The sequence below is a fragment of the Equus asinus genome, chromosome 10 (assembly GCF_041296235.1).
Source record: "Equus asinus isolate D_3611 breed Donkey chromosome 10, EquAss-T2T_v2, whole genome shotgun sequence".
In the NCBI taxonomy this organism is placed as follows: Eukaryota; Metazoa; Chordata; class Mammalia; order Perissodactyla; family Equidae; genus Equus; species Equus asinus.
In genome coordinates, this window is record NC_091799.1 from 14,580,269 (window position 1) to 14,608,093 (window position 27,825).

Below are 27,825 nucleotides of genomic sequence, written 5' to 3' on the forward strand. Positions count from 1 at the left end.
ACCGGGTTTGGGGTAATTGGTTATGGCAGCTGTAGGAAACCCATACGGGGACTGAGAAGTTTCCGTTACGTGCCTGGACACTGTCCAACAGTTCACGTTCGTTAACTTTTTTGCTGAAGCTCTCCTGAGCCTTCAGACCAGGACGGGTCCCATGTCGCAAAGACTCCCTCATTGCATTCATCGCAGTTCTGATGAAACAAGGATGGCTGTCATTATTCCTTAAATGCTCCTCCACCCACCAAACCATAGGCATCACGAGGGCTGGCATCGTGGGTCTGTTTATTTTATTCACCACTCTGTCCCATAGATGTTCATATATTTGTGCCGGGTGAGGTGAATGACTAAATGAATGAAAAGGTTTATCTCTGGCAGCCCTCACAGCACCCCCGTGAAGGGGGAACTATCTTCCTTTTCACAGGTGACGAAAGTGAGATGCAAATGAGGCTCCATCGCTTTTCCATGGATGCACGGATTAGAAGGGGCAAGGGCCAGGATTTGAACTCAGCATTGTCTGTCTGTTCCCTAAAGCCCAGGAGTGTAGCCACTGAGTTAAAGATGTCCCTCCAAACTGTCTGCTTCCGCTCCTCTGACCATCCCTACCTCTAGCTGACTTCTGCCCAGCAACCTGACACCCCAGAGGAAGGAGCATCTTAATTAGGCCGCCGGCAGCTGTTAAGGGAGCTGCCTGGTCCCCCGGGGAAGCGGAGGCTTCAATGACGAATCCCGTGCTTAGCTGGGCTGGGGGCGAGGAGCTGTAGGATTTGCCGAGTTGCTCTGGGATCCTCGAGCATGGGCAGCATTCCAGACTCCCAGTGCCATCATTGTTATTATTGTTTTTATCTAATCTGTTCTTGAGAACAACCATTTTGAAATTGGGCAAAAATACAGCCTAATATATTTAAACATATATATTTTTATTTTTATATAATTTAAAAATAAACGCATTGATGTACATTTTCCAAGTGCCTGCCTGCTGAATTCCTAATGTAATAAACATGACTCAGAGCTAAATTTAAAGAGAGAAGCACATATGTTTAAAGCAGGCACCAACTTTCAATCTGAGGAGAAACAGAGTCAAAAGGATTTTTTTTAGCGTGTGAACGGACTGAGTGCAAAGTGAATTATCTCCAAGCCATCTGGGATGTCTGGTGTTTTTCAATGCCTTCACAACTCTAATTTTAAGCCGTTATTTGGCCTTTAAATAACAATATCTTTTCTTTCCATTGGAATTTGCACCAGATTCCGCATTTATTGCGCTATCGACTCCAAAAAGAGACCTATCTTTGAGAGCAAAAAGAGCAAAAGTTATTGAACGCATTACTCTGCAGATTGGCTCTGGGAAGAAAACAGCAGTCTGATATTTTGCAAATGAAGTTTGACATATTCTGGGACGGCATATTGCACTCACCACAAACAGGCTGGCTGTGCCCGGAGGGGAAAGCTTCATTAAAGCCCCTTGAACGGCACGCAGCGCGAGGAAAAAGGCTCAGGGTGCACCATGGATGCCCTTCAGCTTGTTCCATGGGGTCCTCATGCATGAGTGGTCTTGGTTTTTACCTCGCAGGAAGACAGCATAATAAGATTATAGAATCTTAACTCCAAGAGGTTCTGGCCCAACCTACCAACCAGTGCTGGAATCCCCTGCACAGACTTCCAGATAAAGGTCCATTTACCTTCTACTTGAATACTTTTAGTCACCGAACTCACTGCCTTCCCAATTGTAGGAAGTCCTTTGTAATATTAGGTGGAAAGCTTCCTCCCGACAGCTTTCTTACAGCTGCTTCTTGTTACTGCCACTAGATCACACAGGTTCTTCCCCACGGTTGACATGAAGGTGAGTTGATGGTCACCATCATGACCTTCCTCCTGCTAAGCATGCCCAGCTCCTCTAAGGAAAGAACATGACGACTTGGGCAAGTTCTCTCCGGTAACAAAGAGGATAATTTTGGGGGAACATGTCCACGGTGGTCAGGACAAAGAGACAAAGGAGAAGATGCCTTGAACCTCGGTGGAGCCAGATTTGACCAATGTTTTGTTTATTTCATTTGAATCCGAAACTTTCTACTCCTTCCACAACTTCTGTGTATGTTGTCTTCAGAGGCGTGGACTTCACTGAAACCAGATTCAGATTAGTACAGAGGCTCTCAAAGGAGAGAGGCTGCAGACCATAACACCCAGTCAAAAGACCCCTCCGACCTTCTGCTCCTGAGAGGGACCTGTTCCCTCTCTTCTACCACAAAAAGAAAACACGCCAACAAACTTGTCAGAATCAGCATGGGATGACTCCAACAAAGACTCAGTGGAATGTATCAGAACATCATCAATGCGCAGACCAAGGGTTATTTTGTTCCACAGTAGATGTTTGCATGAAAGGCCCTATGTGATCTCACTGCCCGTGACCTCTCTTTTCCCTTCTCTTCTGTGGCAGTGCTCTTTCTGCAGATAGCCCCACAGCTCCATACCTGATTTTACACCAATTACTACTCAAAGATCTCCTGATCCGCCCGACTTATCAGAACGGCCACCTCCTCATCACTGTCCATTCATCCTGCTTTATTTTCCCTCTTATTTCTCATCAAATGACATATTATAGATATAGCTATTCTTTTTATATCATCTGCTATCCTTCACTAGAATGCTGGCTCTGTAAGGCAGGGACTTTATCTAACTATGTACCCTGCTGAACCCCTAGGCGTATAGTATAAAACTAATTCATATTTATTGGATGAACATTTGAGGATCAGTCTGTGGATATCAATCTCAGAATATCCTGCAGACAGACTTGAGAACAACTGGATGAGCTTTCATGCTACGTCCTTCATGAGCCTTTTCTGATTCCCGGATAAAGTGTCTCGCCCTTCTATGAGTTCAGTCTCAGTGGTTACCATTCATGTGGCCTTGATCTTGTAGCGGTTTGAGTTTTAGTCGACTTGCATTCTTATTTCTCCTATTAGGAGCAGTTCTGAGAGAGCAATCACTCAGCCAGATGCCAGCAGGCGCTCAGAAAACCCAAAGTATAAAAAGGAATGATGTCCTTCTCCCCTCTCTGTTCTCTTTAATGGAAAGGTTTTGGAGATATTTAGGTTGTGGGAGTGATTCATGATGAAAGCCTGTCATATCCAGCACATTTTGGGACGCTGGCTAGCAGTTGGGGTGAGGTGCAGTTCGGCGAAAAGCTCAAAGAACTTTTACTATCTGCTCAATTATGTTCACTACACTGTTAGGTGTCATTTAGAATTGATTTTTTTAAAAGTGCTATTACAACCCACCAATAAAAAGATAAATAACCAAATTAAAAGATGGACAAAGGATTTGAACAGACATTTCTCCAAAGAAGATATACAAATGGCCAATAGGCACAAGAAAAGATGCTTCAGCCTCATTAGTCATTATGGAAAGGAAAATCAAAACCACAACGAGATTCCAGTTCACACCCACTAGGATGGTTATATCAAAAAGGCAGAAAATAAAAAGAGTTGGTGAGGATGTAGTGAAATTATAACCCTCCAATATTGCTGGTAGGAATGTAAAATGCAGTAGCCACTGTGGAAAATAATTTGGTAGTTTCTCAGAAATTTAAACAGAGTTACTATATGACCCAGCAATTGCACTCCTAGATCAATATCCAAGAGCACTGAAAACATGTGTCCACACAATGACTTGTACACAAATGTTCGTAGCAGCATCATTCATAATAGGCAAAAAAGTGGAAACAACTCAAATGTCCATCAACTGTGGGATGGATAAACAAAACGTGTGTCTATTCCATTTGGCTGTAAAAATGAATGAAATACCGTATATGCTACAACACAGACGAACCTTGAAAACATTATGCTAAGTGAAAGAAGCCAGACCCAAAGGACTACACATTGTATGATTTCCACTTATATGAAATTAGCAGAACAGGCAAATCCACAGAGAGGGAAAGTAATTAGTGGTTTCCAGGCACCAGGGGAGCAGAAGATGTTCTGGAATTAGATAGTGGTGATGGTTGCACAACTTTGTGAATATACTAAAAACACTTTTAAAAAGCATATTTCATGGTATGTGAATTATATGTCAGTGAAGCTGTTATTTTTTTTTAAAAAAAGGTCCTCACCTTTGAGTAATTGAACAATTAATAAAAGTGATTACCGTACATATTCAAATCCATTATGGAAACAAGACAAAACAGAAACCCACATGCAAATCAAGCAGTTGAATAGAGTCAATTTTGAATAGAGCCATTTTGATAGCTTTCAACTATACCCTCCCAATGCAGATAACACAAGATATCACCTTTTGGTTGGAGATAAAACAGAAGTCCCTTTCTTGGGGCAATTACGCAGGGAAATCAAGTGATCGTTGGCAATGCCATGCTATCTTCGTCCTTCCCGGCAATGACTAGCACAGTGGACAGTGTGCTGGATATTTCTGGTGCCCAAGAAGCCACTTGGACCATTTATTTCTGCCAGAACCAACAAATTCTTTTTAAAAAGACCTAGAATCTGAAAAACTCAAGGCATGTTGAATACCCACACAATATCCTTTAAAAAAAACCACAAATATTTCATTATAGAAAATATCAAACTGTATGATGAACAGTATGATGAACCCACGTACTCATCACCAGTTTCAACAACGACCAGCTGACAGCTTATCTTGTTTCATCATTTCCCCCATCTACCTCTGTCCTCACATATTATTTTCAAGCAAAGCTCATATACCATGTTATTTTATCCATAAATATCTCATTATGTACCTCTAAAAGATGACTCTTTAAAAAAAGCACAAAACACATTCAAATTTCCCTTGTTGTCTTACAAACTTTTAAAGAAACAGTTTGTATAATGTCCCTTTTTATTGTTATCTCCATTCTCCATGGAAACATGAATAGCAATGACAACTATTTACAGTAGCAGCTATTGTGTGCCAGTTTACTGAGGGCTTTCCACATATTATCCAATACAATCCTTACATCCGTCACAAAGAGTTAGCCACTATCACCGCCCATGCCCCATGCCCCAGCTCAGGGAGGGTAAGTGACCTGGCCAAGGTGCAACAGACAGCTCAAGCTGGCTGACCCAGCCTCTATTTCCCATTCCTGCTTCTCCCTTGCCTGCCTTCATGTTAGGGCTGTGCTGTCCAGAGGTGTAACCAATGGCTGCATGTGGCCGCTGGGCACAGTAGCTAAAAGGTACAAATGTGCCTAGCCCAATTTGAAATGTGCTGCAAGTATAAAATACACAAAGAATTTCAAAGACTTAGTTCAAAAAAAGAGAATGTAAACCATCTCATCTGTAATTTTTATATCGAAATGATCATATTTTTGGATATGTTGGATTAAATAAAATACATCATGAAAATTAATTTCACCTGTTTATCTTTTTTTCAATTGTGGTAAAATACACACAATGTAAAATTGGCCATCTTGACCATTTCGGAGTGGACAGTCCAGCAGTATTAATTACATTCACATTGTTGTGCAACCAAGCTCCAGAACTCTTTCATCTTGCAAAACTGAAACTCTATACCCATTAAACAAGAACTCCCCATTTCCATCCCCTACAACCCCTGGCAACCACCATTCTGCTTTCTGTCTCTTTGAATTTGACTACTCTAGGTACCTCATATAAATGGAATCATACAGTATTTTTCTTTTTGTGATGGCTTATTTCACTTAGCACAATGTCTTCAAGGTTCACCCAAGTTGTAGCATGTGTCAGAATTTCCTTTCTTTTTTTGCTGGGGAAGATTTGCCTTGAGCTAACATCCAGACAATCTTCCTCTATTTTTTAGTATATGGGCCTCCAGCACAGCATGGCTGCTAACAGAGCAGTGTAGGTCCGTGACTGGGAACCAAACGCAGGCCACTGAAGTGGAGCACACCAAACTTAACCACTAGGCCACTGGGGCTGGCCCAGAATTTCCTTTCTTTTAAGGGTGAATAAGCTTCCATTGTATGGATAGACCACATTTTGTTTATCCATTTATCCACTGATGGACACTTGGGTTGCTTCCACCTTCTGGCTATTGTGAATAATGCTGCTATGAACATAGGTGTACACATATCTCTTTGAGACTCTGCTTTCAATTCTTTTAGGTATCTACTCACAGTAGAATTGCTAAATAATATAGTAATTGTATTTTTAATTTTTTGAGGAACCACCATACTGTTTTCCACAGTGGCTATACCATTTTACATTCTTACCAAGAGTACACAGGGGTTCCGACTTCTCCACATCCTCACGAATACTTGCTATTTGCTGTTTTGTTTTTTTTTTTAATAGTAACCATGCTCATAGGTGTGAGGCTCTTTACCTTTTAAAACATGACTATTAGAAAAGATGTGGCTCCCATTATACTTCTATTGGATGGCAGTGCTGATAGAAGCTGGAAAAGAAAGATAAAACTCAATTTCCCAGCCTCCTTTGCAGCTAGAGGTAGCCATGTGACATTGTTCTGGACAATAAGGCGTGAGCAGAAGTCTGGTGGTGTCACTTCTGCTCTTTCCTCCTTCTTTCTGCCTGTAATGTGGAGTTGGGACCCAGTCATCTTGCAATCATGAAGTGACAAAAATGAGGGTGAGGCTAAGGGTGGTGGGGCAGACTGATCAAAGGGTCTGATGAGCCACTGCATCAGCCCCATGTTATGTGTCCCCAGACCACTTATCATGTGAGACCAATAAGCCCTCCTCTCTTTAAACTACCTTTAGCTTTTTATGTGATTGTTAGTTGCAGCCAAACACTTCTCTGATGGGATCGCTCGTAAGTGGCACAGCTGGGACTTGAGCACATGTCTGTCTTCCAAAGCCTGAGCTCTCTCTGCCCCTACCCGCCACTGCCTCCCAAAATGGACTGGTGCTCTCCATGAGCTGGAAATCGGGCTGAAACCAGCTCAACACGAGGTTAACACAAGGGAAGCCGTATTGTAGAAAAGAGACCATGTTGTAACTTTGAATGACCTCTGATTAACTAACCCAGCTGGATTTGCACCCTCCAGGAGATCTACCTGTTCTGTAGACTTTATGACCCCTGCTAGTGCATATCCCTCTCAGCTGCAATAAGATGATAACTTTGTTCTTTTGAGTTCCTTAGGAATGCGATGACCCCCAAACAGAGAGTCTGTGCTGACAGCCGTCATTAATGAAAACTGAAAGATCTGGTGTGGCCACTCCCAGTGTGTAACACCAGAGGGTCGACATTCCTAACCCCCTCCCCTATAACCCATTGGCATATATAACTGCTTCAAGTTTCTGTGCCTGCCTTAAGATGGTTCTTTTGGACATTAGTCGGCCATCTTCCCCCTTGCTAGCAAGCTGTAATATAATGCCCTTTCTCTGCCACTATCTTGCCTCTTGACAACTGGCTTTTGTCTCGCGGCGCCCTTTGTGAGGTTATGAGGCTCCTGGCTGTCCTCTGCACCTATTACCCCAAACAGAGAGAGGGATTCCGGCCAAACGGCGGACAGACATCAACTGTAGGAAATACGTTCACTTTACACACAAAGATTTACAAGTTAGGGTGTCCACAGCTGTATTGGTTAAGGTGAAAAAACCGAGGTGGTCAACAATAGGAGATTCAAGAAATTATGTAAAGCCATCAAATGGAATTTTGGTGATCATTAAAATGATGTTTTAGAAGGCAATTTTATGATAGGGAAAGGTGTTTAAAGCTGCCTTATGAAAAATGGAGGTCACAAAATAGTATAACTCCAATTTTGTAAAAAAATGTGTATGTGTGAAAAACCAAAATGTTGAGTGGTGGAATTATGCATAACTTAATTTTCTTAGGTAGGGTTTTTCTAGTTTCCAAGATTTCAAAGTAAGCATGTATTTAGTAATTAGGAAAAATAAAGCAACACGTTAAAAAAGAACAAGACTGGAGCGTCAAGGTGAATGGATCGTTTCTTTGTCAGGGATGCATGTCTTCTTTCGTTGTCTTTCCTGGGGCTTACCAAGAATCAGAGGCAGGGGTGTGGAGCTGGAGGTGGGTGTTGCGCAGACGAGGGGCGCTAAATGAGAGCTGCTGTGACAAAGCCCCTCCAGTTGCTGTGGCTGCCCCTGGGCGCCCGCAAGCCCGCCTCTGCCCTCTGCTCCAGGTTCTGGGCGAGGGTTCCAGGTTTAGCAGCTTCTGCAGCTGGCAGTCCATTGTCCCTCTTGATTAAAAGGCACCGTCCACATAACACAGTAATAGAATTAGAAGGCAATTCCTCCCTCAAATGGACTGCGGTCACAGCTGCACGAACAACTTGCGTTTCGTTCCACTTTGATTTAGCCTAATGTGTTGGTAAAAGGGTCCATTCCTGAGATGTTTTGTACTTAATTACGTATGAACATGGCAGAAAGTGGAGGCCCCTAACAACATGCTCTGGTGGTTGATTAAGTGAGCATCCAAATGGGCAATCAATAATTTACTAAAATATTTAAACTACCTCCTGGCTTCCTGTGATGGGAAGAGCACGGCTGGTATGTGGTCCTTTGTTGGCTGCTCTGCAGGTGGAGGTCCCCCCTGCCTTTCTGGTCTCTCTGCCTCAAAGCTTGGACTGCTGCCTACTCTATCCAGAGCTGGAGAGTGGACTTGCAAGAACACAGATCTCATCACATCACACTCTCACTTAACGCTGCCTCTTGTACTCCCTTACTTCCACCCCCACTGCACCTGGTTGGCCCCTAGTCACCTTGGCAGGCTTGGCCCAGGCCTCCCCTTTGCAGAAGGACGCTGTGACCACTCTCCCTGAGGACTCCAAACTTCTCTGCACAGGTCACTTATCCCACACTTGAACCTCACTGCGTTTCATGTTCCATTTGCGTCTGCCTCCCCTGCAGGGCTGTGAGAGAGTGCCACTAGAGCAGGAACATGTCCTCTTTGGATCCTTATTTAATCCTTTTATTTGGTGAGTGTTACCGGGAAATGAATGAAGTGGAGTGCGGGAATCCTGGGGCAGTGGTTGTGATCAGCGTTAATAGTGAATGAGTCTCTCCCTTTCCTCCTCCTTGAATTAACAAGTTCCTCCTAATCTTACACTCCTGGATTGGTAGTGCTGGAGGGGATCCACTTCCTCATTCTCTAGATGCAAGAATTGAGGTCCAGAAGGGTTACTGCGTTTGCCTGAGAGACACCAGTCAGGGGTAGAGACCCCCATCTAGGCTGCTTTCCTGATCTCCAGGATCTTCTTTGTCCTTGGGACCACTTTGATCATCACCATCATCGTCATCATAGTTGTCGTCGTCATCATCATCATGTCAAAATCATCATGGGCAGGAAATAAGAGGAAACAGGAGCGGAGGTAGGTTCAGAAGAGAACAAAACGGGATTCTTTACCATCCTTGCTTTAGATTAATTATAATAAAGTGGATCTAAGCAATTTAAAAATGATCAACGCCCTGAGACTTAAACAGGTGAATGTGGAGCCACACACCTCCCACTGCAGATATTTTCAGTGACATTTATTGGGCTAGACTGGGCCTGGTTTTGCCAGGCTCCCCAGCTGCTTAGCAAAATGTCGAGCACATTCAATATCCTTATTTGTTGAGTGGCTAACTCAAATGCCTACTATGTCCCCAGAACAGTATGCTGCCTCAATTTAATCCTCAGAGCAACCCCCAAGGTCTGGAGCATTATGCCATGCTGATTATGACAGGTGGCTTAGTTACATGGTGGCTTATCCAAGGCAGATTTGGTTTTAGAATATCTGGTGACATTGCAGTGTTTTGCATCTAGTGAATCCTTAATAATTATTAATTGATGAGGGTGCTTTCTCAGTCTGAATTCTTAAACCACATGCTCCCTACATATGATGGGAGTTGCAGCACATTTTAATTAAATACTGACAACTTTAATTCTGATTGCTCATTCTAATGCTCTTGAGCTGATAGCACCAAGCTAATGGCTCTTTCATTTTGGAAGATATTAGCAGCAGGATGCTGCCTTTTACCCAAACATAAGATCATAATAATTAAAATCTGATATTGTTCGAAATGAACTCCTTTTAATGTAATTTATACCCCACAAACACACACAGATGCAAGCATATATGTGCCAACATTCTCAAGGATTTATAACACCTTAGAGAAACTCTGTCCATTCCTTTCCAAAATGAAAAGTTTTCTGTTGACATGATGAAAGACTCCTTACTAGGTTCAGGGGAAATGTGTATTTCCACTGATCAATTTCTGAGTTTCCCAGAAGAGGGGAGCCAGAGAGAAATCCTGAAAACTAATGACTGTGGGAGCAGAGTGTATTTGTACTTTATTGTACCAATCAGAGTCTAAACCACTGAATCAGAGAATGAGACAAAAGAAAATCTTACTCTGTGTGTGTGGGAATTGGGGGGGGGGCAGGAGGAGGGCTGAGCAGAGGGAGAGCTGATATCTGAGTATACAAAGAGATGAAATAATTTGGAGAGAGGATCCGAGAAGGCAAATATAATATATCACGTTAACTCATTGCTTCCACAAACTTACACTGAGCATCTATTGTGCCCCAGGCATTGGAGACCTGATGGTTACAAGATAGCTGTGGGCCGTAGTCCCATCATGCTTGCCTTAGAGCATGCTTCTAACCAGGGTCCACGTCTGGGCTTTAGGGGGGCTATGAACCCCCTTAAATTGTTGCAACGTACGCAAAACCTCGTCTTCATAGGTACATATAGTGTGGGCAGAAATAGACTTTATATATTTTGGGAGGGGACAAAGTATACAGCAGGGGTCACATTCTCCAAGCCTTCAGGGATCCCCAAAAAGACGAGTAAACACAAGAGCCAAATTGGCCTTCTCTAATCTCCTAGAAAGGATGAACAAACCGAAGCCAAAACCAAAACAAGCCAACAGACACAGATATTTTCCTTTACTTTTGCAAAGTTAAAAAAGGATTTTCTACAAAAATCTTCACAAACAAAAACAAAAACCCTATGCTCCAAAGGAGATAAAAAGGACACCAAAAAACGATGAATTATAGAACACAGTTAATTGGCAAGCTCTTAGCAACAGGGTCATGTCACAGAGATAATTTGAACTAACAGATCCATTGCTAGTCCTTGCTTGATTCTGTGCGGAGTCCTCAAGTGGGGTTAGAAGCCCAGGTCATAGATGGATCAGAAACTTTCTCAGCACATTTTCCTGACAGTTACGATCTTCTGAGTGTTTATTATACTCCAAACAATATTTCAAAAGCTTTGCCTGCAAGGTGTTATTAAACCCCACAGCTATTTTATAAAGATAGGCATCATGACTAGTTCTATCTTATAGATGAGGAACCGAGGCTCAGAGAGGACCAATAACTTGCTTCAAGTTTCACAGCTAGAAGTTTCCCGCTATATCTACCCCTTTCCCATAAGAAAAGCTATAAATGGCAACACTTACAAAATGAGGGAGATGTCAGGAAATGAAAGCAACTATATAAACCCAAGACAACAAAACACTTTTCTTTCTCACGAGACTTAAGTTAAATAATGTTTAAATTTAAGCACTCATGGAGAGCAACGCCAGTTTTCGAGCAGAATTTATCGTCATTGCTCTAGAACTAGAGGATTTGCATTGAGGTGGTGTGTGCGCGGGTGTGCGTGTGTGTGCGTGTGTGTGCGTGTGTGCGCGGGTGTGCGTGTGCGTGCGTGTGTGTGTGCGCTCGGGTGTGCTTGTGCGTGTGTGTGCGTGTGCGCTGGTTGCGTGTGTGTGCATGTTGCGTGTGCGCGGGTGTGCGTGCGCGCAGGTGTGCATGTGCGCGGGTGTGCGTGTGCGCGGGTGTGCGTGCGTGCGGGTGTGCGTGTGTGTACGCGCGTGTGTATGCGTGTGTGCGTGTGCGTGTGTGCGTGTGTGCGCGTGTGTGTGCCTGTGTACGCGGGTGTGCGTGTGTGTGTGTGCGTGTGTGTGCTTGTGTGTGTGCGTATGTGCGCGGGTGTGCGTGTGCGTGCGTGTGTGTGTGTGTGCGCTCGGGTGTGCTTGTGCGTGTGTGTGCGTGTGCGCTCGGGTGTGCTTATGCGTGTGTGTGCGTGTGCGCTGGTTGCGTGTGTGTGCATGTTGCGTGTGCGCGGGTGTGCGTGTGCGCGGGTGTGCGTGTGCGTGTGTGTGCGCGCGTGTGTATGCGTGTGTGCGTGTGCACGGGTGTGCGTGTGCGCGGGTGTGCGTGTGTGTGTGTGCGTGCGTGCGCGTGTGTGTGCGCGGGTGTGCGTGTGCGCGGGTGTGCGTGTGCGTGTGTGTGCGTGTGTGTGCGCGCGTGTGTATGCGTGTGTGCGTGTGCACGGGTGTGCGTGTGCGCGCGTGTTGCGTGTGCGCGGGTGTGCGTGTGTGTGTGTGCGTGCGTGCGCGTGTGTGTGCGCGGGTGTGCGTGTGCGCGGGTGTGCGTGTGCGTGTGTGTGCGTGTGTGTGCGCGCGCGTGTATGCGTGTGTGCGTGTGCACGGGTGTGCGTGTGCGCGCGTGTTGCGTGTGCGCGGGTGTGCGCGTGCGTGTGTGCGCGTGCGCGTGTGTGTGCGTGTGTGTGTGTGTGTGCGCGGGTGTGCGTGTGCGTGTGTGTGCGTGTGCGCGGGTTGCGTGTGTGTGCGTGTTGCGTGTGTGCGGGTGTGCGTGTGTGTGCGTGTGCACGGGTGTGCGTGTGCATGTGCGTGTGTGCGTGTGTGCGTGTGCGCGGCTTGCGTGTGCGCGGGTGTGCATGTGTGCGCGCGCGCGTGTGTGTGCGCGTGCGTGTGCGCGGGTGTGCGTGTGTGTGTGTGCGTGTGCGTGTGTGTGCGGGTGTGCTTGTGCGTGTGTGCGCGTGCGCGTGTGTGTGCGTGTGCGCGGGTTGCGTGTGTGTGCGTGTTGCGTGTGCGCGGGTGTGCGTGCGTGCGGGTGTGCGCGTGTGTTCGCGGGTGTGCGTGTGTGTGCGTGTGTGTGCGTGTGTGCGCGGGTGTGCGTGTGTGTGCGTGTGTGCGCGCGGGTGTGCGTGTGCGTGCGTGTGTGTGTGCGCTCGGGTGTGCTTGTGCGTGTGTGTGCGTGTGCGCTGGTTGCGTGTGTGTGCATGTTGCGTGTGCGCGGGTGTGCATGTGTGTGCGTGTGCGCGGGTGTGCGTGTGTGTGCGTGCGCGCAGGTGTGCGTGTGCGCGGGTGTGCGTGTGTGTGCGTGTGCACGGGTGTGCGTGTGTGTGTGCGTGCGCGCAGGTGTGCGTGTGCGCGGGTGTGCGTGTGTGTGCGCGCCTGTGTATGCGTGTGTGCGTGTGTGTGTGTGCGTGCGTGCGGGTGTGCGTGTGTGTGCGCGCGTGTGTATGCGTGTGTGCGTGTGCACGGGTGTGCGTGTGTGTGCGTGTGCGCGGGTGTGCGTGTGTGCGTGCACACGGGTGTGCGTGTGTGTGCGTGTGTGCGGGTGTGCGTGCGTGCGGGTGTGCGTGTGTGTGCGCGCGTGTGTATGCGTGTGTGCGTGTGCGCGCGTGTTGCGTGTGCGCGGGTGTGCGTGTGTGTGTGTGCGTGTGTGTGTGTGGCGGGGGAGAGTGAGGTTGGAGACGAGTGGGGAAATTATTAAGTTGGTTTGAGGTGAACTGCACAATTTCAAAATCCTGGTCAGCATGGCCTGGTAGAACTGAAGATTTTTCTTGCCACCTAGACTGTGTTTACACTTTCCACGCGCCTTATCAATGGCCATTGGAAACAACTTATTTTGACATAATTTCAGACTTACACTTGCAAGAACAGTACAAATAATTTCTGTATATCCTTCATCCAGAGTCCATAACTGTTAATTTTCTACCACATTTGCTTTATCCTCCTCTCTCTAAATAGACATATCCATGCTATTTTCCTTTTAATGCAGACACAGTGATGCTCTTTTATCCTTTCAGGGTATATTTCTCCAAAACTAGGATATCCTCTTCCACAACCACAAAGCAATTATCAAAATCATGACGTCATCGCTGATGAAATACTATGAACTGATCTACAGACCTTGAGCAGATTTCACCAACTGTCCCAATCACATGAGCAAAAGAAATTCCCAGATGATGCGTCGCATTCAGTGGTCATGGCTCTTTAGTCTCTTTTAATTTGGAACCATCCCTCAGTCCTTCTTTGTCTTGCATGACACAAATGTTTCGTGGGAAAGTACAGGTCGGCTATTTTGTTGAATGTCTTTCAGTTTGAGTTTGTTTGATGCCCTGATCAGATTCCCGTTTTGCATTCTGGGCAGGAATATCACAGAAGTCCTGTTGCACTCTTCTCATCGCATCAGATCAGGAGGTGGCTTTGTCCTACACTGGTGATGTTGACCTTGATCTCTTGGTTAGGGTGGTGTCTGCCAGGTTTCTCCACTGTGAAGTCACTGTTTCCTCCCATCCCCTTTTACGTTACTGAATTTTAAAAATTATGGTAAAATATTCAAAACATAAAATTTACCAGTTTAACCATTTTTAAGCGTCCAGTTCTGTAGCACCAAGTGCATTCACACTGCTGTGCAACCATCACCACCATCCACAGAACTTTTTCATCTTCTGCAACTGAAACCCTGCACCCATTAAATACTAACTCCTCATTCTCCTCTTCCCCCACCCGTGGCAACAACCATTCTATTTTCTGTCTCTATGAATTTGACTACTCTAGGGACCTCATATAAGTGTAATCATACAATATTTGTCCTTTTGCTTTTTTTCTTTAGGAAGATTAGCCCTGAGCTAACATCCACTGCCAATCCTCCTCTTTTTGCTGAGGAAGACTGGCTCTGAGCTAACATCCATGCCATCTTCCTCTACTCTACAGTGGGATGCCTGCCACAGTATGACTTGATGAGCAGTGTGTAGGTCCAGGCTCAGGATCCAAACCTGAGAACCCAGGCCCCCCCCTGAAGAGGAGCGCCCTGGACTTTACCGCTATGCCACCATCCTGTTCTTTTGTAACTGGCTTATTTCACTTACTATAATGTCTTCAAGGTTTACCCATGTTGTAGCATGTGTCAGCATTTCCTTCCTTTTTAAGACTGAATAAACATTCCATTGTATGTATATACCACATGTTTATGAATTCGTCTCATGATGGACACTTGGGTTGCTTCTGCCTTTTGGCTATTGTGATTAATGTTGCTATGAACATGGGTGTGCACATACCATCTGTTCCAGTCCCCGCTCTCCTTTCTTTTGAGTATAAAACTAGAAGTGAAATTGCTGGATCATTACCTTTCCCTTAATTAATAAGTTTCTTGTGGGATGATACTTTGAGACTATGCAAATATCCTGTTTACTCCTCACACTTCCACTCACAGTGTTAGGATCCCTTGATTCCTATCTGAATCAATTATTCTTCCAATGGTTGCCAGATGGCAATTTTCTTTCCATCATTGCTCCTACATTTATTAGCTGGCTTTCCACTGTAGAGAAGAAATTTCCCTCTCCCCCCTTATTTATGAATACGGAATCAGTTTTTTCAACAGGTTATGATTCTTTACTCCATGGACACTATTTGCTCTGAGCAATTCTTTTCCCTAGGACTCCCAAGAGCGCAAGTTTGGGGAAAAGCAGGAACTTTTTGTATTTCCTTGTCACCACTAAGAAAGCTGGGAGTGAAGTCTCCAATCGAGAGGCTCACTTTCCTGCCCACACATTCGTTTAAAATGGAAAGCCTCTTTCGGACAGCGCCCGCACCGACCGCCACGGCTGTCCCGCCCCTAGAGAACTACATTTCCCAGAGGCCTTCGAGGGTCTGCGTCATCAGTGAGCGCGGATTTTTGCTCGCGAAGCCGGCTTTGGAGAGCCCGCTGTGGCGGCGGCAACATGGCGGACGTGCTCAGTGTCGGAGTGAACCTGGAGGCCTTTGCCCAGGCCATCAGTGCTATCCAGGCGCTGCGCTCCAGCGTGAGCAGGGTGTTCGACTGCCTGAAGGATGGCATGCGGAACAAGGAGACGCTGGAGGGCAGGGAGAAGGCCTTCATTGCGCATTTCCAGGACAACTTGCAGTCTGTCAACCGGGACCTCAAGTAGGTACCGGCCCAAGGGACCGGGGTCGGCGACCCGCCAGACTCCCACCCTGTCCCGACCCCACACGAGTCTTCCCATTCAGGGGCTGCCCTGCCTTTCCCTTGCTCTGTCTCCCTCCTCTCCAAGCCTCTGCCGGCCCCTCAGGGACATCTCATCCCCCACCTCCGCCCTCTCGTCTCTCTTCTCTTGGCCTCCCGGTCCTGGCTTTCTCCCGCCGCTCGGGACCCCTTCTGTGGTCGTTCCATTCCTCACCAGGAGACGCGCTCTTCCCGTGAACTTCCACTTTTCCTCTCAGCCTGGCAGGTTTCTCACCTGTAGGCCCTCTGTGCCCCACCACGCCTGATCAAACAGTCCTGATAGTGCCAAACGGGACCCGATCAGCGCTGCCCGAACCCAAGAGCACCCGATCTGATTCACCCCGATGCCTTGGCCCTGAACCTGGAATGCATCAGTTCCACCTTGTCTCACCCCCAAACACGACAAAACAGGCCTTGATCTGTCTTTTCTTCTTGTGCGCCTGATCAGTCCTCTCACTGCTCCTGTTCTGTCCCTTCCTCTAGAGAGACCTCATCTCAAGCTTTACCAGCTTAATCGCTTATGCTTAACCCCCCTCCCCCCAACAGTGATTAAGTGTGGTCCTTTAGGGTTAGGGATTGCAACTTTCTCTTTCTTCACCTTCTTTACTTCTACATTGTAAGTGTTATTGTAAGAATTAATTGAGAGGAGGTTTGTAAAATGCCCGGCACATAGTAGGCAGTCTTTAACTGGTTACATCCTGAACTTGCCTTCCCTTCTTTAAGAGAGGCGGTCCTTTCCAGAGAGGTTAGAATTTCAGGAGTTTTGCCTTTTATTTCTCAGAACTGACCTTAGCAGGAAAGGCATTTGTTGAGCTAGTCAGCCGATGAATTCTGGAGTGGTTGGGTTTTTTTTTTTTCTTAATTTGGTCTCCTTAGTAACCAGATGGAAGGAGGAGGTAGAATGGAGGAGGAGGTGGTGACCAAATGATGGGTGCCTCTTTTCTCCCCTGAGTAGTTGCCATTGGTTTTTGGGGGGAAGCCAGGAAGTCCCACACCCCTCCTCAACTCCCACGTCCACTTGCTGTTCTCTGGCGCAGTGCCAGTTAATACTTTCCCTGCTGGAGGGGTGGTTCTTTCTTTTCCATTTCCTCTCTCATTTGCTTCCCTTTGTAATATGCAGGATGTTAGAACCCTTCACCATTTTAGAAAGTTTACCCCTTTGCCGTCTTAAATCTTTATACAATAGTGCCAAGAGGAAGGTGGCTGAAGATTCCCAATGAAAGTGGCGTGGGAAGCTGTTCCTAGAGAGTCTTGTTGACTGTTTGGGACTGGCCCCTCCGAACGTGCTCCTGGAATGTGCTTTTGCTGTTGGCTGACTTTGCCAAGCTTTCCTAGAGTTTTCCTGCTAGACTGAAGTGTGTTTCTTTGACACAGCCCCCTTGGTGGTGTCTTCCCATTCCGTTTGTTTATTTTATCTCTTCTTTGTTTTGTTACGTTTTACCATCTGTGAAGCACCATGTACAAATCTATCCCTATGTGAATGATAAATAATCATTATTTATGCAGGTACTTGCTGTTCTGCTAAATGTAATGATCCGTACGTGGCTCTGAAAACTCTTAGGAAGAAGCAGTGTTATACCACATTTCAAAATTCCAGAAGGCTGTATGGTGTGGCATCGCCCCCCGCCCCCCCAAGAATAATTCAAGTTGTCAATCCCAGTTTTAGAAGTCTTGTTGATTACAGTGCTCTTAACTTTTTTTCTCCTTTGGAATGGCACCAGAGAGCTTGGTTTTAAAATTAAGTTCTGTTAGGGGTTTTCTTGATTGTCACCTTTCAAAAAGTATTTCTTCTTAAGAGACTTCTAATGGACAGCTTGAAGAGCAGCCTTTGACCAATGTGCTTGGCTAAACAGTGGAGTTTCAGTGGACTCAGGTTTATTTGCTTTATCTATGTACTTTTCAGTGAACTGGAACGTCTGAGCAATTTGGTGGGCAAGCCGTCTGAGAACCACCCTCTCCATAACAGTGGACTGTTAAGCCTGGATCCTGTGCAGGACAAAACTCCTCTCTATAGTCAACTCCTTCAAGCATACAAATGGTCAAATAAGGTAAGGGAGACGTGTCAGAAGTGGCGCCAATACAGGAAAGGCAAAGTTTTCCTCTATTTATAAGCGTAGAAGGTGAGGTTTTTATTTGTTTTTTGTTCTTGATTCAGCATGGGATTACAGAGTTGGAAACTTTAGGATTTCTCTGTGAGCTATTTGTAGTCTTTTGAAGTCTTTGAGGCTTGATCGTGATGCTGAGATAATTAAATTAAAAAAATGCTAAGTCAGGTGTATTTAAACTGGAGTCCGGCTGTAGGAAGCAGCTTTTGTGAACCTTTTGAAATTATATGCAAAATGTTGTGTTATGTGCGTTTTTTTGGGGGGAAGACTTCTTAGCTTACATCAGATTCTCAGAGGAGTTCCACGGCCCCCAGGAGGTTAAGGACTGGCGGTCCAAATGTGTGGGTCAGCCACCCACACGGTTCTGTTGCTTCTGCTGTTTTTCCCCATCGTCACTGGGAAGAACATCTCTAGAGTCCTGTTTCTTAGATCGCGTTCTAATTACTCTCTCATTACTTTAGATCCCGTCTGAGGGACATTGTTCTAAACATGCTCTGTAGAATTTGCCATTTATGGTTTCGTTCAGCATGCAGGCCCGTGGCATAGACCCTAGGACGGCTGTGAAAGGAACAGCAAACTGTAGTCTAAAAATAACAGGAACAATTAGGCTCATAAGCCCGGAAAAAGTTTGTGTACTGACAGGTTCCTTTTGTTTGGGTGCTGTGGGTTGTTGTGTATCTTTTCTCTCCTGCGGATAGACAGCTGGAATGTCTGGAATGACTTGGGGAGCTTTTCTCATTAGACTGCGCTCCCTTCCTGGAGGCAGTTGTTCTTACGGTTATTGGTTGTGGACTGTTCAGCCCCCTCCAGTTATCCATTGTCTTGTTCCTCTTTTTCGTGGTCCTTTCCCTCTTCGGGTCTGGGATGACAGATGAGCCCTGACAGCTTTTCTGGTGTGTGGAAGTTTTTCTTTGAATTTCTCTAGGGCAGTATTTGGCGTTCTTTGGTTTGAAGTGGACCCTGGAAGCTGAGTCTGAGGTTCAGGGGACAGTGATTCGTCATGGAGTACTAAAGAAAGAACTTGAACCTTGGATGCATATGTTTGGCCTGTAAGGCTTGTCCCCCAAACTCTGGGCTGCTGTTGACAGAAATGCTGTTCAGTCTTAGGATCAGAGTGCCCAGGTAGTGCAGGGATCTCTCACTCTCTTGCCCTCTCTAGGCCTGCTCTCCAGTGTTAGCCTGATGCTCCCCACGTGGTGGAAAAGACAGCCTGACAGTTGTAGGTTTTGTGGTCTTTATACCAGGTGATCTCCTGGTGTCCACATCAGACCCTGAAAAAGGATTCTGGCCTGCTTGGTGGGTGACCCCCAACACAATTCATTGAGTCCCAGGGGTGGGAGTCTTTGGCCAGCAGAGATCACCTAAAGCACAGGAATTGGGGCTCCTTGGAATTTGAGAGAGACAGTTCCCAAAAGGAGAGGCTGCAGGGCAGACAGAAAGATCATAGATGTCTGTTGCAGTTGCCACAGCCACATCTGAGACTGTCCCAGCCCTGCACAGACAACACTGCCCTCTCAGGCTGTCCTGTTTGAGCTTCCTTGTTTCCTCAGGGGTGCTCTTGATCATTTTAATGTGAGTTTCCATGGTGATTGGGTGGGATCTGATCAGTAGGTGCACGGTATGACTCAATTCTGGTTGGACTCCCAGGGGAAAGTCTTGCTTTTTGATGTTTGGACATGGAAGTTGTGTTGATGTATCATGTGGATAAAGTTGTTCTTGGAATAGGCTAGAGTGGTGGAGACTTTTCAGTGGTGGGAATGTTTAGGCTCGTCTCAAAGCCATGAGTGACTCGGACTCCAGTGGAAGTGACTGGTTTTAAATTGAAGTGATGATACTTAACTTTTGCGTGAAGGTAGTTTAATTGCTTGCTGAACTTAACAGTTGGAGTATTAAAATAGAAGTCCCTGCCCCTGACCCCCACCCTTGCCCCAAGGTGGAAAAGAGGTTGTATTAAGGGAGAGAAATATTACCGTATATAGACCTTCTTGTCCTGGAGATGCTACAGATTAAAAATTGATGTCAAACTTTATCACAGATCGTAAATCCCGTATAAGCAGTGTGAGAGATACGGGGGTTTTAGTTGTGTCCTGTAAAGTAACTCTCCTGTAAAGGAGCTGCCCTTTCTCCAGCTCCCTAGTGCCCCAGCAGAGAGGGGATTTCAGGCTGCTTGTACCATTGATCAATAGAAGTGAAGAGAATGATTACGAGATCTTTAGTTCAACCCCTTATTTTATAGCTGAGCAAACCGAGGCCCCGTGAACCAGCCTGCTCACAGCTCCACAGCTAGGCTGCAGTTTGCATTTCCTGACTTAGTTCAGTGTTCTTTCCTCTAAAGCTTGATGGTTTAATCTAGTTTGGCTTAAGGTATTTGACTATGGAAAACATCCCCTCCCCCCTTAACCTACGTCCTAAACACAATTCATATGTTCTGTTTTATTCATGAATCTGTATGCATTGTACTAATTTTTAATGGTTTATTGAAGGATGGAGGTGGCAAATACATGGTACATGCATCCTCAAACTGTTGCTGTTGTCCGGGGCCGACACCACTAATCAGCTGCTGCCTTTTTTCCTGCTGAGGCCATGTACAGGCTCCCAGCTCTGTTCTGGGGCTAGGCGGCCTCGGCCAATTATTCAGAGGAGGGCTGCGGGGAAAACGGGTTTTCTATTTCTGTTATGGTAGAGAATGCCCTATTCGACTACGACTTGTTTATGTCTTGCCTGACTCTAGACAGGATTTAAGGTAGATTATAAGAATACATAAATCCCTGAAAGAAAAGAGGAAAACAAGGGTAAGGGCGCCTCATGTGCTTTAATCAACTCAAGAAGTAGCCCCAAGAAATAAGCTGTATTCCAGTTTCCAGCTGGGGAGATGGAGGCAGCGAACAATTAGATGTGTTTATCTTGCCTCTCCTACAAATTAAAAGAGCTTTTTAATTGCTAAAGCTTTCATCATTCATCATTTTACCCTCAAAGAGTTTAAACCAGTAAGTACATTACTATTTCAAGTGAAGCTTGGCGTAACTTGCCAATGTCAGCTTTATGCACTGTTGGCTAAGAATTGAAGGAAGTGTGGGAAAGGCTTTGATACCACCCATTACGTGATGAACTTTCTGTTTTATGTGCTACTGGCCATAGAAAAGTCTCGTTCATGCTTAATGACTAATTATTTTCTTTAGGGGATTTTGTAATTTTTGTAAAGTCAGTTAGAATATTAATTATATGGTGGTTGGCATAATTGTTAGGATAACACATTTAAAAATTAATCTAATCTAATGAAATGATGTCAAATTGCTGTGAGCAGCACTTTTTCCATGCTGAATTGGGGAAAGAATTTAGCTTTTAACTATTGTGCACCTATGGATAATTGTTCTGTAGGGAGATGACAAGCTCTCTTGACGAGGGCAAAAAATAATTGGCATCAGCTCTGTCCTCACTGTGAAATAGTCAATGTGGACTTCATATCGCCTGTGATGTTCAGATCTGCGGAGAGTTAGACTGAACCTATTCTGAAGGTCCCTTTCTGAAGGTTTCCAGTGTCCTGTCACCAGGCTTTTGTTTTCGGCTTTGACCTTTTCATCTGTTTGTGGTGTAAGGCTACTTATGTATTTGTCTGAAAAGCAGACTAAGACTTCAGCCTTTCTCTGGTGATGTCTGAAGTAGCAAAGAGCCCAGCCATGCCACTTTTTCCTGGGGGTGGGAAATGGGCCCAGAGGAAGCTGCTGCTTTTATTTGTTTTTACTGCTTAATTTTTCATTTTTATTAGAGAAAGAGCAGCTTTCTATTTCAAGAATATTCAGTCGGGGTGTCTGAAGACGTTGCCTCCTTTCTACCCTCCCAAACTGTTGTTGTCAGAATCTAGTCACTCAATGGCTTCAAGTTACTGTACCAGCCCTCTCTCTCAGATCCATCCTTGAGCGTGCTCTTTATGTTTCTGCGTGTGGAGCTAACAGGGGTGGGATTGTTTTAAATTACAACACTGAGCCCTTTCCTTTAGGGACCCTGTCCCTTTTAAGCCCCTGAGGAGAGGTACTATGTCTGTCTTGTTCCCTGCTGGGAGTGCCCAGCACCTAGAAAGGTGCCCGGTATATAGTAAGCATTCAATTAAAATTCATGGAATGAATGAAAGAATAGATAAAAGCTTTTTCTGTTGAATTTTTAATTTACAACTCCTTTTGTGGTCGCATACTTGTATTTTTGATGAAGTGCGATAAGGGCATTTCCATTTTTGGCCGTTACTGAAAAATCTAGTTGTGCTACTTGTAGATGAGAGAAAATTCTGAGATCCTGTGATGGAGGCCAGGGCTGGATTCCAGAAGGGTAATTTGGAAGGACAAGGTGAGGTCAGTTGTTGAACTGATGATAAGCTCTTTGAGGGCTGAGGTTAGCAGTTTTATCTACATCGTTTGTCACCAGGTGTGCCCTTTCTAAGAGAGCCAGGTTGACAGCCAGTGCTGAGGAAGGGAGGGAACTTCGTAGAAGTCTTCTGGAGTTGACAGAGTCAGGCTAATTTGAGCTGCCGCACCTGGTGTCAGGTGTTCTGTGGCAGCTGTCGCTTTGGCAGTGATGTGAAAACTGTCTGAGAAGAAGAGTCAACTCTACCAGCCTTTTTGGGATTATCCTACTTGGTGAATTATCAGTCGCTAATTTTTGTTCCTGGTGTTTTCCTCACCACCAGGCCTACTAACTCCTTCTCTCTGATATGTGTTCAGGGAATACAGATTCCTTTAGAACATAATGAACAAAGAAAATCGCTTCAATGCCCCCAAAGCTCAATCATCCCGACATGGGATCAGGCCCTGTTGTTGTTAGCAAAGGTGCCAGGTACCATTCTTAGAGGTGTTCTTTCACCTAAAGCTGACCCTCATAGCACCCGATCACTTGAACTTGATAGCGGTGGGCTTGACTGTCGTAGAGACTGCCCTGGTTAGCCTTGAACCCTACACCCTTCTCCTCCCTCTGCACTCCCAAACCCTGATACCATGGGAGCTGTTTTGAAAAGAACAAAGAATAACACAACCAAACAGAAAAAACAACGAGGGGCTGGCCCGGTGGTGCAGCGGTTAAGTTCGCACGTTCTGCTTCGGCGGCCTGGGGTTCGCCGGTTGGGATCCCAGTGCGGACATGGCACCACTTAGCAAGCCATGCTGTGGTAGGCATCCCACGTATAAAGTAGAGGAAGATGGGCACGGATGTGAGCTCAGGGCCAGTCTTCCTCAGCAAAAAGAGGAGGGTTGGCAGCAGATGTTAGCTCAGGGCTAATCTTCCTCAAAAAAAACAAAACAAAAAAACCACAGCAACGGAAAAAACAATGAAACAAAACCAATCTCCTGCATTTCTAAATACTGTTGGATTCAGACGTAAAGGAAAGTATAGCCAGAAATGTCAACTCTTAAATGTAAGTTATCAAGTTAGGCTGCTTGAGGTCTGATTCAGCTCTGCACTTAACTTTGAACAAGTGCTTTGAACAAGTGAAAGACTCTTTTAAAGCATTTTCGTCTATAAAATGGGGATAGTTCTAGTATTTGTATCATAGTGTTGTAGTGAAGATTAAGTGAAATGATACATGTAAAATGCCTTAGGATAACTCACATGTATTGTGTTATATAAATGATAGTCGTCATTTCCAAGCCTGGTAATAGTGCGTGTGTGTATTTATTTATGGAGTGGCAGGATTCCTCAGTGGTTACGAGCGTAGGCTCCGGAGCTGGACCACTTTGGTTCACATCCAGCTCTGTTACCTAATGGCTGTGAGGCTAACCTCTCCGTGCCTCTCCGTTTTCTATTCTCTAAATTAGGGGTGATAATTATACCTACCTCAGAAAGACATTATGAGACTAAGTGAGTAACATAAGTGAAGCACTTACCTGGCACAGAATGAATACTCTCTAGGGGCTGGTATTATTACTTAACCAACAGTGATGAGGACAGACCCCCAGGCAGCACTGTCGTATCTTCCAGTGATTTTTCACTCTATCACAAGTCCTCCTACACTTGACTTTAATATTTTCTCCTGAAGTTCTGCAAATTAGAAATTCCAGGGGCCAGCTCGATGGCCGAGTGGTTAAGTTCGTGCACTCCACTTCAGTGGCCTGGGGTTTTGCCAGTTTGGATCCTGGGCATGGACCTTGCACCACCCGTCAGGCCGTGCTGAGGCGGTGTCCCACATAGAGCCAGAAGGACCTACAACTAGAACACGCAACTATATACTGGGGGCTTCAGGGAGGAGAAGAAGGGGCAAAAAAAAAAGGAAGATTGGCAACAGATGTTAGCTCAGGTACCAACGTTAAAAACGAAAAGAAATTCCCTTAGATTATCAGCACCTTTCCCCGCTGTGGAAGCCTGAGCGTAACATCAACAGTTTACACTTTAGTATGAATTAGTGGGCAGGGGATCTTTCCTCATAAAACCTGGAGGTGGGGGTGAGGGATTGGGGGTTTGGTCCTGAGCCCTGGGGTTGGGCCAGGCTTGGACGGGATGTGGGAATTGAGGAACAGTAAAGGCAGGGTGAAGGGACTGCAGAGAAGGAGGTGAGAAGGGCTATATTTTGCCCAGGGCAGACCATTTGTCCAAACTGAGGAGGAATCTTCTCACTTTGGCACTCAATAAGGCCTTCTTCCCAGAGCTCGGAATTCAGATCCGTCTGGAGCCCCCTTGCCTGGTGGGAAGATATTGTGGACTAGTCTGGGATTTCTAGCGTTGTTTCTTTAGGAAATGTTTGCACACAACAGCCAGTGTAAAAGTAAACATTTGGGCTATATCCACTCTGTAACTTAGGTGCTTGTTACTAGCAGAGCCGTGGAGTTCACTGTCGTGGCTTTGACTCCCCCGCCCCCTCTATCAGCTGTATGATTGGGGCAAGTGACATCTGTCTGTCTCAGCCTCCTCCTCGGTGAGAAGTGGATAATAACAGCTTCTCCCATACGGGCCTCTTGTGAGGATTAATGGGTTGAACACAGCCGAGGTACCTAGCGCAGGGCCCGGTGCGACTGAGCCTGCAGTGGTGTTAGCTGTTCTCGCTCCTTCTCGTGGCACTGGTAAAGCTTTAGGAAGGCAGCGTGTCGTCCTGAGAACACTGGACAGAGGTTTGAAGAGACCAGTATTCAGTCTTGGCTGTCCACTGTCTAGCTGGGGGACCAGCTATGTGACCCTATGCCAGTGGCTTTCCTCCTCTGGGTTCTAGCTTCCTCATTGATAGGATGAAGGGGTGGACTGGATGGCCTCTCAGGGCCCTTCCAGCTCTGACTTGGAAGGTTCAGGGGACTTATTTATGCATTTCCTGGTTACAGAAATGAAAGCATAACCTGGGGAATGGAGAAGAGTAGTTCTTGTCCAGTGACGTTTCTTAAGTACAACTGTTGTGTATGCTGTTGTGTACGTGACGGAGCATCTCCAAATACATCAGAATAGAGCAGCAGCCTGAGAGGACTTTAGTCGAAAATTGCCTTTCACAGGTTCTCTAGACAGCAGTAGCCTTTGTAACATACGAAGTGTAAATGTTAATGAGAATCAAGTGATGCCCCTGTAATTCTAAATGGTTTCTATTCCAAGGCTTTGGCCTAATTCCACATCTTTATGTTCTGTTTATTAGTTGTGGTTTCTGAAAATTGTCACTTTATTGTGGCCTGGAATCAGGTTTGTGACTCCCTCCTTCTTTTTCTCTAAGAGAGCAGGAACTCTCTTTAGAAGCTGCCCTGGGCTTGCCCTGGGGAGGCTGCGGAGGCTGCTGGATGTGCGTCACGCCTGCCTCCCCGGACTCGCTGTCCATGGGGGACTCATCTTGATTCCTTCTTTGGCCAACTTACATTGGCCTGTTCTGGGCTGGTTAGGTATGTGTTGTTTGTCCAAAGCCTTCTGTAGATTGTAACCAAAACCTGAAAAGGACACTTTGTCTTCTCTTCCAGGAATGTTGAGTAGAAAGGAAATTGTCCCATGTCGTTTGTCTTCATGGTAAGCTGATGGTGGGAGGAAGCATGTCATTACAAGTGCAGAAAGAATCTGTTGTTAGCCTGCCAGTTTTCTTATCCTCTTCTTCCCGGAGGGTGTGATCTGGAAGGGCCGCTAGGTTGTTAGTGCTCCTCTCCCGTCTCTGCCTCTCTGGCCCTCTCATCTCTTCTGCAGCTTCACGCCAGCCACACACTGACACCCGACTCCATCGCCAGCCTAGTCTCTCTCCTGAGATCCAGATCCAGGCAGCTGCACTTGGAGACTCACAGGCCTCTCAGCCTGAAGGAGTCCAGAACTAAAATCCTTCTCCCACTACCTACTCCTCGCGGCGGGTGGCTTATCCGGCCTGGTGCCCAGACCCTCACACCTACTGACCAAGGTCTGTTGATTCCACCTCTTCAAAACCTCCTAGTCTTTCCTGTCTCTCTCAACTGCTGCTGCCTGAGTGCAGGTCCCCATCATTGCTTGGGGCGATGCTACAGGCTGCCCACTGGTTTCCTGCCTGTCCCTACCGCTTCTAATCTATTTTCCACTTTGCAGCTTTCCAGAGATCTTTATAAAGTAGACATCTGATTGATTGCTCCTCAGTGGTTTCCTCCATCTTCCTTAAAATTAAGTCCAGCTCCCTCACTGGGGTTTGGAGGCATTCTGTCATGGTACTCAGGGACCTGAGTCCAGAAGCAGGCGGGTCCCCTAGCCTCAGTTTCCTCATCTGAAAAATGGCATGAACAGTCCTGCTTCTTAGGGTAGTTGTGAGGATTACATGAACACTGCACTTGAGTGTTCAGCATAGACCCTGGCAAGTTATCTGTTACTTTTAATCATTCAGGTCTCACTTAGTTGTCACCTCCTCTGGGAAGTCCTGAGATGGGCCCAAGTTAGGTGCGCTGTTTACACCTGTTACTGCTTTTATCCCACTCTGCCTCTTTGTTACCCACATGAGATTAAGCCTTGTCCTATATTAGGACTTAGGTTTTGGGCAAGTTAGCTAACAGCTTTGAGCCTCAGTCTGCTGGACTATAAAATGGGCAAGATACCAGTCTCATAGGGTTGGTCTGAGTGTCTAATTAGAAAATGTATATAAAGTTTCTGTTTTGGGGTAGGATACATAGTGCCATTTTACAAATATAGGTCTTCCTCGACTTACGAGGGGGTCACGTCCTGATAAACCCATACTAAGTGGAAAACATCCTAAATTGAAAATGCGTTTAATCCACCTCACCTCCCGAACATCCTTGCTTAGCCTCGCCTCCCTTAAACGTGCTCAGAACGCTCACATGAGCCCACAGCTGGGCAAAATCACCTACACAAAGCCTGTTTGTGCCACAGTGGTGACCGTCTCTTGTAACGTACTGAATGCTGTACTGAAAGTGACGAGCAGAAGGCTGTGTGGGTGCAGCGTGTGGGGGCGTGTGTCGGCCGTTCACCCTCAGGATCTCCAGGCCGACCTGGCGCTGCCTCCGCCGCTGCCCAGCATCACGAGGGGGTCGGACCGCATTGCGCGGGCCGGGGACAAGCTCCGTTCAGAATTCCAAGTGCGATTTCTACTGAATGCGCGCAGCTTTCGCACCATCGTAAAGTCAGAAAATCATAAGTCAAACTGTTGTAAGTTGGGGCCCGTCTGTGGTAGTTAGTGCTGGTACTAGGTATTTCTGAGTGTGTCATAAAAGAGTATTTGAATGGGGTTAAATTGAAGCCTCTAAATCTCTTCCTTCTTCCTTTTTAGAGTATTTGTTTGTGTTTTTCCTCTTCAGAATCTGCTTCTGTTTATTTCACCTTGACTTTTTTCAGAT

At 46.1% G+C, this 27,825-nt stretch overlaps 1 protein-coding gene across 1 annotated transcript in view; it reads left to right on the forward strand.

Annotated features, from left to right (window-relative positions):
• Window positions 1–15,637: 15,637 nt before the first annotated feature.
• MED27 (mediator complex subunit 27) overlaps window positions 15,638–27,825 on the forward strand; it is a 200,567-nt gene continuing 188,379 nt past the window's right edge. The window contains exons 1-2 of the mRNA XM_014863409.3: window positions 15,638–15,902; window positions 17,884–18,028. Of these exons, the coding sequence (XP_014718895.1) occupies window positions 15,700–15,902; window positions 17,884–18,028 (348 nt within the window). The 5' untranslated portion in view covers window positions 15,638–15,699. The remainder of the gene's footprint in view (window positions 15,903–17,883; window positions 18,029–27,825) is intronic.